General features: G+C 52.1%; 1 protein-coding gene across 3 annotated transcripts in view; it reads right to left on the minus strand.

The window, feature by feature from the left end:
• NAV1 (neuron navigator 1) overlaps positions 1 to 15227 on the minus strand; it is a 251002-nt gene that overhangs the window by 155396 nt on the left and 80379 nt on the right. For all 3 annotated transcript variants that reach the window (XR_010024868.1, XM_063113832.1, XM_063113831.1), the window contains exon 4: positions 636 to 1436. Coding sequence is in view for 2 of the 3 variants with exons in the window: in XM_063113832.1 (XP_062969902.1) it covers positions 636 to 1436 (801 nt within the window). In the remaining variant the exon portion in view is untranslated. The remainder of the gene's footprint in view (positions 1 to 635; positions 1437 to 15227) is intronic.

Here is a 15227-nt window from a genome sequence, read left to right on the forward strand (position 1 = left end):
CTCCCATAAGTCCTAAAGACTCGGGGGTAGGGCTGGGGCCGGAGCCGGGGCTGAGCTGTAGGACGCGCATCCAGATGCGCGCAGCTGGCTGTCCGCCCGTCCCCTGGCCCCAGAAGCTTCTCCTGGCCAGAACCCCCACACCCGGGAAATCAAACTCGCGCCTGCACCCGGATCCACAGAGCAAGTGGGGCCTCACCTCTGCTCTCCCCACATCTGTCCTCTAGATCCAGGCTCTCATCGGACGCTCCCCTAGCGGTGCAGACACACCACAACCCAGGTCTCCACCGGCCCCAGCTTTGGCCGTATTAGGATTCTGGGCTTTAAAATTTGAGGAAAAAACTCTCTGTTGCTGCGAATCTATGGCCCCCACCCCATTGTCCAGCCTCACCTCAGGCAGACCAGAGTAGAGCCTGGGCCCCCGCCCCAGAACATCCTCGGGAAGACGCACTTTAGCCACGCGCATCTGGAGATGGGCCAGCTCCGCACATCTGGGTGCAATACCCACCCCTCAAAACCTGACCCCTGCGAGCAAGCGGGAAGGGGGACGGGGAGGGAGCTTCGCCTTCCGCACACCTTCCCCTACAGCTGGCCACGAGAGAGCCAGGGGCGGGGCGGGGCGGGGCGGCAGGACTTACCCAGCATCTGGCTGAAGAGCAGCTGCTCCAGGTCGCCCAGCACAGTCACCACAAGCTCAGGGTCCACCTTGAGGAAGGCGCGCTCCTCCTGGCCCTTGGCGGAGGGCACGGGCCCAGAGCCCTTTTGGGCCTTGGCCTTGCTGGAGAGCAGCTCGTCGTCCGATTTGCCGTCGTCGCTCACGGCCGCCTCGGGCGCCTTGCTGAGCGGCTTGACCTCCGCGTAGGGTCCGCGCGGGATCCGGCTCGGCTTTCCCAGGTTGGGCGCTAGCGGAGCCAGGGGGGTCTTGGTGCCGCCCGCCGGGCCACTCTTGGCCTGGAAAAGCGAGTGCTCTGACTTGGACAGCGTCTTGGACATCAGCGGAGCCTCGCGGCCCTTGGGCCCCATCTTGCTCAAGCCCTTGGGCGCCTTGGCCATATCGTCGCTCCACTCGGGCTCGTAGAGCTGCAGCTTCTTCTCGGAGTCGGTGAGGAACGAGAGGTTAGTGAGCGACTTCTGCTTGCGCAGGTTGGAGGCGGGCAGCCCGCCGGGGATCCGGCTGTCCACGCTGCCGGACTTGAAGACCTTCAGCTCCGCAGCGCTGGCCTTGGCCATGCCGCCGCCGCCGCCGCCGCCGGGCGCCTTGGCGCGCTTGGGCAGCATGCCTCTGCCGTCGGCCGCCGCCGCCCTCCTGCCTGCGCCCCGCGGCTCGTCCGCGCCCTCGTCGCCGCCGCCGCCGCCGCTCAGCTCCACCTCGGGCTGCACGCTCTTGACGCTGCTGCCCAGCATTCTGCCCGCGAGGAGCGCATGGACGATCCGCGCGTCTGCAGGCACCGGGGAGGGGCGGGAGCAGGGAGCAGGGGGCGGGAGCGCCGGGAGGAGGAGCCGGCGGAGGAGGAGGGGGAGAGAAAGGACGAAAGAAATCGAGGCAGGGGCGAGGGGGGTGGGAAGGAGACGAGCAGAGGGCGCAGGGGAAAGAAACGCGAGGAAGGAAGCCGGGGAAAGCAAGGAGCCAGGAAACCGTGGAGCGGTGGGGCGGGGTCGGAGGGAAAGGGGCGGGGCGGGGAAAAGACAAATTAAAATCTAAAAATCAGTGAAAGGTGGGGTGGAAGCCCCGCGGCTCGGAGGTGCTTCGGTGCTAGGATCCCGGCCCCGGCCAGCCGGGCCCGTCAGTCCCGCGAGCAGTGCACCGCCGGGCAGCGCCCTCCAGCGCGAGGCCAGGCTGCGGGCTGCAGTTGGGAGCCGAGGCAGGAGGGAGGGGAAGGCGGGCAGCGAACGCGAGAGGGGGGAGAGGGCGGTGGGGGAGAGGCAGTGCGTGTCTATTTCTGGCTCGGGAGGGGGAGGTACCTTCGAGCGGAGCTCCAGGGGCGGATGGGGGGCGGGGGAGCGGGGGTAGATAAAGGATCCAACCATTTTTTCCTCCTCCCTTTCGGCTTAGAGGCAGGGCGGGTTCTCGGAGAGCACGGGTGGTCCCCTGCCACGTAAATGATCTATTGAGGAGACGTGGGGGAGCAGGTAAAAGAGGACAGCTCGGGATGCGGAAGGGAGAGTGGGCCATAGGGCCTGAGAGAGGTGTTGGGAGAGGGCCAGGGAGGTGATATCCAGGTTGCTAGTTTCCCACCTCCACCCCAAATCATTTTTTTCGGTTTTCCCCCAGGCAAATCCCAGTCCTGAAACTACTTCAGTCTCTGAGGCATAAAGGCTGCCCTCCTGAGCCCGGGAGGTAGGGGATGGGGATAGGACAAGGGTGGCTTGGAGAGACAGGGCCAGGCCTGACCGGGGAGGAGGCTGAGGGAATTGGAGGAAAGGACTACCTCTAAGGATCAGGACACTCGGTTCCCATTCTAATTGACTGCATGACCTTGTCGAAGTCATTGAACCCCTCTGGTTCTGTCTTCTCTTACAGTGAGTGGATGTAATACCAGCTTCATAGGTAGAAAGGCTTTGGAACTATAAAGCTCTGTGACAAGCCTAGGGAACCAGGGAGGAGGCTTGACACTGGTCCTTTGCCTGCCAGAGCTGAAGCAGGGATGCAGAGCAATTTAAAAAGACAACATTGCCCTAGCCCTTCTCCTTCCCCTCCTATCTGGGCCCAGGGAAGAGGGATGGGATGGAGGGGGGAACTAGAGCCAGCTGGAGTAGACAGCAGTTTGCCCGGGACTGACCCTCAATAGAAGGCGACACTGCCCACCTTCCAAAGGCCACCCTCTGATGACTTCCAATGGGCCAGGTTGCCTGAGAAGGTTCTTAGGAGAGGTGAGGGATAGAAGTGGAGGGAAATTCTCGGAAAGCAAAGTTTGCTCTAGGAGGGGCAGGCCGCAGAAGGAGCCACACACTGGGGATTGGAAAGCTCCAAGAACTCTTTGCCAGAATCTGCTAACCATAAGATTATCCCCCCTGCCATCCCCAACCTCCATCTCTCTAGCTCCCTCCCTTGCTTCCCCCTAGAATCTGAAGAACCATGTGTCTGAGTCTCATGGGTCACCCACTCTCCTAGCAGTAATCATCACGGCCTGCCTGGTGTGAGAAGTATTTGTGTATGTCTATCTCCCCACCAGCACAGGAGCTCTCCAGGTGCAGAACTGCGTATCTCAGCACCTTGCATGGAGCAGGTGTTGCAACTGTGTTGGTTAAATGGATTTGGCCTGAGCTCTGTACAATGGGTCTGTACCATGCATGACTCTTGGGTTCTGGTGGTATCCCCAGAATTCTCAAAATGTGCAAGATTGAGGATCATAGAGAGGATGTGCTTATTACCACAGTACTGAGAACATAGAATTCTCAAGCAGAGAGGGGTTTGGTAATAAGCATGGTCTCTTCTTGGCTGGGCCTTGGAGATTCAGAGAAAAATGGAGATTCTGCTTTCAAGGAACTCAGTGTCTGGCAGGGAAAACAAGATAGACAATACAAGGCTTGGGAAAATAATAATCCTGTCCCGGTGAAAAAGCGAGGGCACACACAACACATTTATCACAGGGAGACGGACATAGGAGTGTGTATTCTAATTACAGGAATGACAAGAGGCACTGCCTCAAAGAAGTGAAGGAAAGGAGCTGGGTGCAAAGATTTACCAGAAGGTTCTGTGGCAGAGGGCACACTGGTCTTGGAGGCCTGTGTCTAGCACTTAGGAAATTCAGGGGTGTAACCAGTGCTTGTAATTCCAGAAAAGAAATGACAAGCAGTAAGAAACTGGTTAAAGGATGTAAGTGCATGCAAGAACTTGACCAGGGCACAGAGAGTGCCCAAAGGATGAGGCCAGCCATGAACTTTCTCTCTGGACACTCATGCTTACACCCAACATAAGATCCCAGCTCAAGCAAGGAATCAAGTTCCACCTTTGGTGACAAATCATTGCATAACCACTGCCAGACCCTTTCTCCCCACCCCAGAGGCCACTTGTAATGAAGTTGCAAACCATCATCTCTAAGCTCCTCATCCTTATTCGTGGGTCATTCTCTAATTTACACAAGATGTTCCTAATTCAATCACATGGGAACCTCACCTTTCCTCAAAACAGCAATTTGAGAATCTGAGAACAACTATTCTCTGACTTAACAGGTTACAATACTTCTTGCTTGTTGTCTACATGTTCTTTTCCCTCATATAAATTCATCTCCTCTATTTCATTTTATATGATGGGTGGCCAGTAAGAGAATCTGAACCCTTGACCTTGGGGTTATTAGCACCATGCTCTAACCTTCTAACCAAGTGAGCAAAACATCCAGCCCTAAAATCATCTCCTCTTTAGCAGACAAAGAGATATTAACTAGTTACCATCCTGGCTGAAAAATACTATGTCCACTACGGCCCATTCCACCCACTGTTCACTGCTGTAGGCAACACCTGCTACTCTCTCCTCTGGTTTAATCTGGCCCCTTGTCTCTGGTATTCTGTCTGTAGGTTAGCTCCTTTCAAGTTCTTTGGAATTTCTAGGAAGCTCTATTCCACTTGTTGCTCTGTCCACCTGCACTTGCTTTTTATGGATGATCACTGCCCCTGGGACCTGATCATCCTTCCTTCCTGGTTATCTCACTTCCTCATTTGATCCTGTGTTTCAGCCTGATCCTTTCCCCCTCTCTTTGTTCCTCTGTACCTCCTCTCATGGGATATCATATTCCCCAAATCCCAAGTTCTTTCCTTGGCCTTCCTTCAGTAAACAGCTCCTCAAATTCCGCTTCTTTTGAGAAGAGAACAGAGCATTGTCCAGAAGAGCATCATGGCTCCCTCTCCACCACCTATACCTAGTCCTCCTGCATGAACATCACCTATTAGTGTATGAGATGGAAAACACTTGCTCTGTGCATCTCATGAGTTAATTCAGTGCAGATCCACTTGAGTGCCAGCCCTCCCTCTGTCCACACAGTACTGCTTGCCTTCCCACTGTCATTTTTTTAAAGGGTCTTGCCAGGGTCAGGTGGTGGTCTCTTTAAATAGTCATCTGAGCATCCTGGAACTTTCTGACACCCCCTAATGCGACCTCTCCCTCTATCTGGTGCCTTTTTGATTCCTTTCACATCTGCTGAGTTTCCCACCATCCTCTACTGCAGCGGGAGTGCTCTGCTGCCGTGGCAACAGCCATTTCAGCATCAGTCGATAAAGCCAATATGTGCAGAATGTATCCTTGAGTGATTCCTAAAAAGAAAGGGACCTGCCCTGTCACACTATCCCCAAACCGAGTCCTGAGCCCCTCCCACTCGGCCATTTTCCCCTTCCCCACCCTGCAAGAATGACAGGCTGTGAACTGTCCACTGAAGGGAGTGTGAGGAGGGAGAGGCCTGGCTGGGCAAGCAGTGGATGCTGGTGACGTCATTAACCTATTTATGGGGGCTGGATCCTGCCTGTTTCTAAACGGGAGGTGGGTTAAGAGGCTGGTTAGGAATCATGAGAGCCCAGCTTCCCAAAGACCAGCTCAGCACACCCATTCTTTTTCCTAAAGACCAGCCCAGCACACCCATTCTCTTTCCTAAGTCATTGACAGTTTCTGGGATAGAGATAGGATGAGTGATTTGACCACATGTTGACCGACAACGTAAAGCAATTTGAGGAATGAAGATTACAGACATACAGTCAAGGAAAGGCATGCTGTGTGGTTTTACATTCTCACACCCCTGTGATTAGAAACGGATGTAACCCAGGGTGTCTGTGGTGGGTCTGGGGGCTCTGTCTGTTGGGTCGGCTTAGAAGAGCTTGTTGGGAGGGGAGGCAGTGAAAGAAAGGAAAGGGTGGGAAGGAGGGCTAGGCTGCTGCCATATTGTTGCCCTTGAAACGTGACCTTGAGAGAAGAGGAGATCTGAGCGGGGAGCTGCTGAGGTGAGTCCGCACTTGGCTCCCTCCAGGGCTAAGGGTAGAGCAGGGATGAGGGGAGGGTTTTCTTCACTTCTGTGTCCACAGTCAGTATCTGGAGAGCAAGGGCTAGGAACCCAGCCATATGGCTCCACAAGCCTAGCCAACCCACCCTGGGTCAGGAGTGGCATTGTCACCAGTGCAACTGAGTGACAAGCACTTTCTTTACATTTTCCCTGCTTAGACCCCTATGATGAGGTCCCTTCCTCACTTCCCTAGCAGATTCCAACACCTCTGCCTTTGTGGAAAGCTCTCCAGCCAACTCCCCATTTCCTTCTGCTCTTTTCTCCACCCTGTCATTCCACCTATCAACACGGACTTCTTGAGCACCCAAAATGTGTGCAAGGCCAGGACTCTTCTGCCTGGCCCTTCTTGAGGCCAAATGTACCTCCCCTAGGATGCTTTCCCTGGCTCTCCACACAGGTTGCTGCAGCCACTTTAATAATTTCCTGACAGCCACGGCTGTCATTTATCATTTGCTCATTTGTGTTTCTCAGGGATCCATCTTTGGTTGAACTTTTTCTCAAAACCCATCACAGCTCTACGCACATAGTGGGCTCTCAAAAATATCTGTTGAATGACGATTGATTAAATGAATGAATGCATGACTCAGAACAGATGTGTGGAGGATTGTAAACAGCAATGACCCTTCCATACCCCGTGGCAAGAGATGGTGCAGCTGGTGTGTGGAATGGAAGCCAAGCTTCTGGAATGTTGTCCCAGCAACATCTCTTCCCCTTTCTCTGAAGCCCTGGGCTAGGGAGAAGCCACCAACCCTCTCCCTGCACCTTCAAGGGAAGTTCCAGGGAATTCAGCACTGAGATCCTCAAAAAATCTCTCCTCCCAAAATCTCTGCTCTGCCCAGAGGCACAGAGAGAGTTTTGCTGCACTTCTGAGAGATAGGGACAAGAGTGGACAAGGTGTCCTCATGCCCAGGCTCCCTGTTACATGTAGTAGTCCCACCTGGGACTTGAGCTCCACTTGCAAAAGACAAGGGGACAAGGGAAATAGTGGTCCAGCATGGATACTCTGGCTTGCTCACACCTCCAGGGCCTCATCCAGGAAGCCCTCCTAGATTGGTCCACTTGCTTCCTACCAGCCCAGCCACAGCCTTTGCTTTGCCAGGGTATGAGTAGTTCAGACATTTCTGTGCACTCTGCAGGTCCCTGGCTCACCTTCTCCGGCCCCAGGAAACTCTGAGCTCAGGGGTTGGGAATTTTTCTTCTGCACTACAAGGTGAGGTGTATGGGCTCAGGAGAGAAAAATGTCCTCCCGTCTGTTGGGGAAATGAGGCCCAGCAAACTGAAGGCTGGGAGTGGAGCCAGGAGTGGTGGGCCTCCATCTGCCCTCTGGCTCAAGCGTCTCAGGAGGAGCTTCTGGGCGGATGGAAATGCTGAGAAATTCTAAGCTACAGCCCACAGCCCTCTGAACTCACAGCTGCCTGCACCTATCTTCCCCTGAGCCTCTACACCAACAGGACAGGGATGGAGCAGGGATGAGCCCACCATCATGTGAAAGGAGAAGGGCAGAGATGAGGCCGTGAGAAGGAAAACAAGTCACCTCTGGTCAAGCGAGGAAACAGGACCAGGGCCTGAAGCCCAGTGTCCCTAGCTGGAGTATGGGGCTCCCCAAGGCTGTGAAGGAGCACAGGCCCTCCCTTCAGAGGCAGGGTGCTCTGGGCTGTGCAGCCCCAGAGGAAATAGGAACTGTGCTTGAGGGCTGCCCAGAGGGCCTGCTCAAGACCTGGGAGGTGGGGACAGGAGCTGGAGTCCAAAGGACTGGCTCCTCCTTCAGCCATGGGTTTCTCAGCTGGCCCCAGGGCTGGGAAGCCCAGGACTATGCAGGTTGGGCTTAGGGCTGAGCTGCTGTTCTTCTCCCTGTTCTACCAGTGTTCTGACCCCCAGGCTAGAACACAGCCCCTCTTCCTTGTGGCCCTAGCTCCTCAGCAGGGGAGCTCAGGAGGTGAACAAGGCACTGGGTTTCTTCTTTCTCTTCTTCTGATGAGGGCGGTCCAGGATCTCCAAACACTTAGATCCTCCTTCTCCTTTTAAACCCAGAACTCCATGGTCTCCTGCAGGAAGCGTATTTCTGATTCCTGGATGGCCTCCCAGGGAAGGACAGTTTTCCATGCTCTGGTATCTGGCTGCCATAGAGGTGACCAACACAGCACTCAAGCCCATCACCCCCCTGGCTTCAACTGCCTGGAAACCTTGCCCTCTGAAGCTCTCCTATCTGCCTCTGGTCCAGGCCTAACCCCTGCACCTTTGCTTTGCCCTGTCCTTCTCCTGAATGCCTGCTCTTATGAGAATTCACGTCCAATTCACCCTTCAAGGCCCAGCTTCAGGGCCACCTCCTCTAGGAAGCCTTCTCTGACTACTCCACCCACTGCTCTTTACCTTTCCTACCCACTGATTATAGTCAGGGGGCCACGTAGTCACATTCTGCCTACTTATATCCTAGACAGGTATCTTCTCCCTCCAGCTGAATGGTAAGCCCCACACATAGGATAGTTAGTAAGGTCTTGCTGATGCTTGTTGAACTAAAGGGCAAGGGATCTTACAGTTAGTTTCTCAGCAACTACTGTTGCCAGGGACCCTCTTAGACATATCATGTGCATTATTTCATGAAACTCTGTGAAGCAGGGACTATCATCTTCATTTTGCCAAGAAATACACTTGCCCAAGACTACATAGCAGGCTGCTGGTGCAATTAGAATTTGAATACAGGTCTGTCGGGGTCCCACATCTTACCCTCCATGCTGTTACCACACAGCTGTTTCTGGGGACTTGCATGTGATACCAAGAAACATGGAATTCCCATAGCAGGAGAGTCTGGGGTCCTGGTAGAGAAAGAGAGACTGGGTCCTGGTGGCAGGGGGCAGGGGTAGTGGAGAGTGGGAGGGAGGGCCCTGCTTCTCCTGCCTGTCCTGCTGAGGAACTCCTGCAACCCAGACGCCGGTGCACCCGGGGTCTGCATAGGTCTAGGACTGCGGTCACATTAAGACTGGCCCACAGAATCCTGCAAGTGGGGATGGGGTGGAGGATGATCCTTTGGACAGAGCTGGTCGTCCAGAGCACCACCAGACCCTTCCACAGCTCAGCCCCATGACTTCTGTCCTGGTGTCCTTGTCACTTCCAGTGAACCTGACAGTCCCAACAAGTCCAGGACCCCCTGGGGACTTCCCTAATCTTAAGTCTTGGGGGTCCTGGGTTCTCTTCTTGACCTGCTATGTGGCCTTAGGAGAATGCCTACATTCTCTGCACTTCAGCTGGTCATGTAAGAAATTAGGTGGGAGGTGGGGGTGGGGGAGGTGGAGAATCTCTACTCCATCTGCTCATGGGCTTCCAGCACGGATAGTCAAGGGAAAAATACCTAATCTAGGGTGCTCTGCCTGAAACTATACTCATTTAAAATCAGATCCCTCTGTTCCTCGGGCTAATAAAGAGCACAGAATAAGAAGTCCAGATGTTTCCCACATGTGCTTGTCCTACATGTTGCCATGACAACTGTCCCATACACACTGCTGGGGTGGCCATTGTACATTGAGCCCTAGATGAGCTCTACGTGACCCAGGTACATCACCCTTACACCAAGACCAGCCCAGATTGGTTGTCGTGGTAACTACAGGCCTGTGAGGGGGAACTCCAGGCAGGTGAAGAGGAGGGTGGCAGGTATGCGTGTGGCTGTCCCTGTGTGGTGGACGGAAACACACAAACTGCTTGTGTGAGTATGTATACTTTGGTGTGTGCAAACCTAGAGTCAAACCTGACCCGTCCACGCAGAATAGGTTGTTTTAAGATCACTGAATCATAATAACTAACCTATTTGTAATAAATCCTATCACCTCACTATAGAGCAAGTAAACCCAAAAAGCTGATGACGAAAAACACAAGGCCCAAACCAGAGGTTGTCTGGCCAACACAGTTATGACATCACTACTTCATCACAGGCTGGATTCAGGAAGTTTGTAGAACCTGCCATCAAATATAAGCCAAATGTTGTGACTATATCCACTCATCTGGGCAGATATATTATAATGTCAATCAGGTTCTTAAAGAAGTTCTTGACTCCAAAAAGTTAAAGACAACTGCAAGAATAAGGAGTAACTTTTACCCACCTTAACCCAAGCGAGCTGGGACAGGTGGTTTACAGAAACTGGTCTTCTGACCACCCTGGAGGGAAAGACATTCCCATTTTGTGGCTGCCCTTATTGTCTCAGCTGGCACCTCTGTGCTTTCTTAGAGTTTTTCAATGAGGCATTAAACTTAACAGAAGAATAATGCCAGGGATTCAAATTTTAATGTATTTTAATAGAAAAATCACCGGCAAATACTTGGCATACAAAAACTGCTCTGCAAATGTTAAGAATATTCACTGGTGTGATGATGGGTGGGAGTTTCAATGCCATGATAACTTCGCCTTTTGCGGGGCCTGATTTGTGCTCCCTCCTGTCTGCACGTAGACCTGGATTCATCACCAGGAAAGATGAAGGGAGCTCATGGGGTCAGCTCCTCCCCTGACGGTGCCAGTCCCCATGTGAACCCAGGGCTGCTCTCTCTCCACCTCCACCGGGGCCGAGCTCTCTTGCTCGGATGTTCTCTTATCCACCTGACCTCAGTCACCCACACCACAGGACACGCTCGTTTCCCCCTCCTACCCTCTGTGGAGATGGAATGGTTTTGAGAGAAGGAACAACTAAGTGCTTCCTTCCTCTCCCCACTTCCCCTGTCCCCAGACTCTGAGGTGGGTGAGCCCACACTTGCTGACCCTGCCTGGGTCCTGACCTTGAATTTTCTTTAGTTGCTTCTGAAGCCTGGACTCCCACTACCAGGAAGCCACATACAAGAAAGCAGGGTTTTGATTCCTTCCACCTCAGACAGAGGAGTATTGTGACTGGGGGTACTTGTCAGCACTTAATCTCTCTGGCTATTTTGTCTGTGTCACCTCACTGTCTTCCACAGCCTCTCCCCAGAGCTCCTCCTGTGTAAACCTGTAGGGAAGCCTTGTTGTGTATGTGTGTGTGTATGGGGGGGGTGTTTCTCAGTGGGAGACCCTAATCCTCTTACTAAGGAAGAGGGGTGGGGCTTGGGGGGCTTGTTCCAGTTTCCGCCCATGCAGTGGTGCTGGAGAGTGGGACTACAACCTTGCATGGGACTGGCAGCACTGCTTGAGATAAAGCCCCCTGCAGGCTCTCCGTTTGCCCTGGGCCTTCCCAGGGAGACCCTAGTTGAGAAGTTATAAGGAGGACTGGCCAACCTTTGCCCAGGCAAGGGGCAAAGACCTGCGAATCCAGGTTGTCAGGGCCACACTTGAGGTCGGGCTCCCCTGGATTGACCATAGAATTAGGGCGTGGCAGTGGTGGGTTTAGCAAATAGCTTTACCTCCCATAGCTGAAATTTCTCACTGCTCCATGGCCCCTAGATAACTCCCCTGAAGTTGTATGGGGTAGTCCAATCTGGAGAGATTCCTGTTAACCAGGCTGCCTCTCATTAAGTATCTGTATCCTCAGGACCTTCCCATGGCCCACGGGCACAAGGAGAACGAAACAAGGGATTGAGATTTCTCAGGAAGAACTAAAGCAGTTCATCTCAGGTTGGACAGGTAAATTTCCAAAACCTTGCCAGGAGGAAGCCAAGTCCAGGACAGACAGGTATTGGGTATGGGGGTAATTCTCTAGGAAAACCACAGGGCGGGATCTTTCCTAGCAGAGGACTCAGGATAAATGGGGTGGCCCACAGACTGCTGTTGCTTGTAGTCTCAGGGAGTGCCATGAGGCCACAGCTCTGCTCCTGCTCTTTGGAGTGGGAGACACATTCCAGGGTTGGGGCTCTCCCAGGGCCACCATATAGATCATGTACAGCTGTAAGGCTGTACAGTGCACAGCTCCAGACTGCATTAGAAGCCCCACAAGGGCAGAGGTCTTTGTTTTGTTGAGGGATGTATCCCAAGCTTCCAGAATAGCACCTGGCACATAGTCAGTGCTTAATAAAAATTTGGCAAGTGAATATGAATTTCCTCTGGAGCTGGGCAATGCAGAGGCCCAGGTGTTCTCAGTGCAGCAGGATATAGGGAAGCTAGGCCTTGCCAACCCTATGCATTGTTTGAGGATACTTCAAAAAGTTCCTATAAAGATCCGTATTATCTTTTAATTCTATTTTCCCATGAACTTTTTAAAGTATCTTCATATTTTAAACAGTCCCAGCTGCAAATACCATGTAGAGCCACTCACACACCTAGAGTGGGAGCAGTCTGGGGAGAGTCTGGGCCCAGGGTGGCCATGGGGAGGGAGTTTCAGGCTGTCCAGCCTCTGCTGTTCTTGACACTCCACTAAAATGGCTCCTACTGGCTCAAATTCACTGCCTGGAGATAAATTTTATTCCCAGCAAAATGCTGTCTTGAGAAGTCACTCAGTCTTCCTCCTTCCCCTTCCCTCTTCCAAAGAAATAGAATCCAGATTCCTCCTGTTTCTATTTCAGACCCTCCAGAAGGGTACCTCAGATGACCTCACTTCTCTGGCCTTTTCCTTTATGGCCCCTCCCAGAGCCGGGCTGTGCCGTGGTGGTCATCTGCTGCTTCTCCCAGACTCCCTGGTGCACCTCCCGACTTGAGACATCTTCCCCTGCAGTGAGGTCATGGCACGTATGGCTAGGAACATGACCTCTGGAGACCAGCTGCGGGGTTCCAATCTTGGCTGGACCACCTTGGGCAATCCACTTAACCTCTCTGTGCCACAGTTTCCTCACCTGTAAACTGGACATGACAATAATAGCAATTCCTTCAATAACAAATAAATATCAAACGTGTATTAAGCAGTTACTATGTACTGGGCACTCTTCTAAGCACTTTAGATATATAGATGAATTTAATCCTCACCAAACCCTATGAGGAAGGTCTTGTTATCATCCCCAATTACAACCAAGGAAGGCACAGAGAGGTTAGATAACCTGCCCAAGGTCGCACAGCTAGAAGTGAGGAAGCTGTGATGTAAACTAGGGAGTTAGGTTCCAACCCTCGTGCAGCTGTCAGAATGATTAAAGTGTTTATGACCATGCCTGGTTCGCAGTAAGCCATAGTGTCAGCTGCTGTTATTGGTATTATTATGACTGCCCATCCCATCTCCTATGTGGTCCCAGATGGCTGCTCTGTTCATCCAAACAGGGTCTCTAGAGACCCCTGCACTCCCAAGCCTCCTCTGCCTCTCAGCTGCACTGACCTACTGGAGCCCTGAGAACACAGCTAATATCATTTGCCCCTGAACTTGTTCTGTTTCCTAGTCAATTGTCTGCATGTCCTCTCTCCACGGATGGCTGGGACATCAGGCTCATCTTGGCCTGAAAGTCCCCAGAGGGTAGGGAACACAGCAGTGTGAACTCAGCATGAAATGACACAGGTTTGGAGTGACAGAGATGCCAGTGACATGCTGGGACCTGCTCAGGTCGAGGAGACATCAGCGGGGACTGTGGCTCACTGATTCCATTTCCTTCCCCACCACTTGGCAGAGGTTAAGGAAACTGAGTTGAGCTTAGACAGTGTGCAATTAACACTGAGTAATGGTGGCAGACGGGAAGGCAGGGGAGTTAGAGACGAGAATGACCTTTTGACAAACCTGGGTTCGAATCCTGGTGCAGCCCCAAGGCTGTATGTCTTCAGACAGGTTTCATATAACCTCTCTGAATGTGAGTGTTCTCATCTATAATACACAGTAATAACACCAACTTCATAGGGCTGTGTGAGGTGTTCATGAAGAACTTTATGTAAAGCACCTAGCACTGTGCCCTGCACATATGAGGTGTTCAGTAAATGGCATTTGTTATTACCATGTGATCGATTTAGTGTTCAGGGAGTCAGAAGGCAGTGGGGTTCAATTCACCTACTGACTTACTAATGCAAACTTGAGCAATTCACTTTTCCTCTCTGAGTCTCATCTCTCCTTGAATTGTGTCCTCCAGAGTTCATATATTACAAGCTCAATTCCCACTGTAACTGCTGAGGGTGGGAAATCCTATTATGGTAATCAAAAAGTGGGGCCTTGAAGAGGTGATTAGATTGTAGGACTATGCCATAGTGAATGGATTAATAACGGTGGTCAGGGGCGTGGTTCTTAGGGCTTTAAAAGGAGGGCACATGAGAGTCTCTCTCTCTGCTCTGCCATTTTCTGCCATGTGAGACCCCTGGATCACTGTCGCCACCACCAAGACCCTCACCAGATGTGTTCCTTGGACTTTGGACTTTCCAGCCTCCTAAAGTATAAGCAATAAATTTGTTTTCTTACAAATTACCCAGTTTCAGGTACTAATATAGAAAACCAGAGAAGTAGGGTGTTGCTTATAACAAATACTTGAAAATGTGGAAGTAGCTTTGGAACTGGGTGTTGAGGAGAAGCTGTTAGGATTTGGAGGAGCAGGCTAGAAAAAGCTTAGCTGCTGGTGGGAGTTCAGAAGAAATGAAAACCAGGGAAAGTTTGGAACTTCTCAGAAACTGATTAAGTGGTGGTGAGCAGAATGCTGATAGAAATATAGACAGTAAAGGCCATTCTGTGAAGATCTCAGATGTAAATGAGAAGGGACTTATTGGAAACTGGGGCAAAGATCACCTTGCTATGAACTTGCAAGGAACTTGGCTGCATTCTGTTCATGCCCCAAAGTATTATGGAATGTGGAACTACAAGGTACTGACCCAGTGTATTTGGTGGAAGAAATTTCTAAGCAGCAAAGCATTAAGGAAACTGCATGGCTACTTGCAACAGCCTATGCTGAGTTATGGTGGCAAAAGCGTGACATAAAGCCAGAATTTAAAAGAAAAGCAGAGTTTAAAGATTTGGAAAATTTGCAGCCTGACCATGTGGTAGTGAAGCAGAGAGCATTATCATGAGAAAAATGCAGTGGTGATAAGAAGATTAGTACAAAAGAAAGGGATTATCAAGAGAAGGGGGAAAGGTCCTGAAGGCATTGCAGAAGCCTCTGGGGCCAACCCTTCCACTACTGGCCCAGAGGTCTAGGGAGGCAGAATGGTCGTGGGGAACAGGCCTGAGGTGCTCCACGGGCTCACTGCACAGGGCCACCTAGGGAAGCTGCTTCCCACATCAGCACCCTGTCTGCTTTGACTGCTTCAGCTGTGGCTAAAATGGCCCCAGGTGTGGCTGAATCCACAGCTTTGGAAAATACAGACCAGAAGCCTTGATGGCATCTATGTGGTGTTAGGCTTCCAGAATGCCAGATGTGTGAAGGCTTGGGGGCCTCCACCCTGATTTCAAATGATATTTGGAAAATCCT

Source organism: Cynocephalus volans, chromosome 11 (genome assembly GCF_027409185.1).
Source record: "Cynocephalus volans isolate mCynVol1 chromosome 11, mCynVol1.pri, whole genome shotgun sequence".
Lineage (NCBI taxonomy): Eukaryota > Metazoa > Chordata > Mammalia > Dermoptera > Cynocephalidae > Cynocephalus > Cynocephalus volans.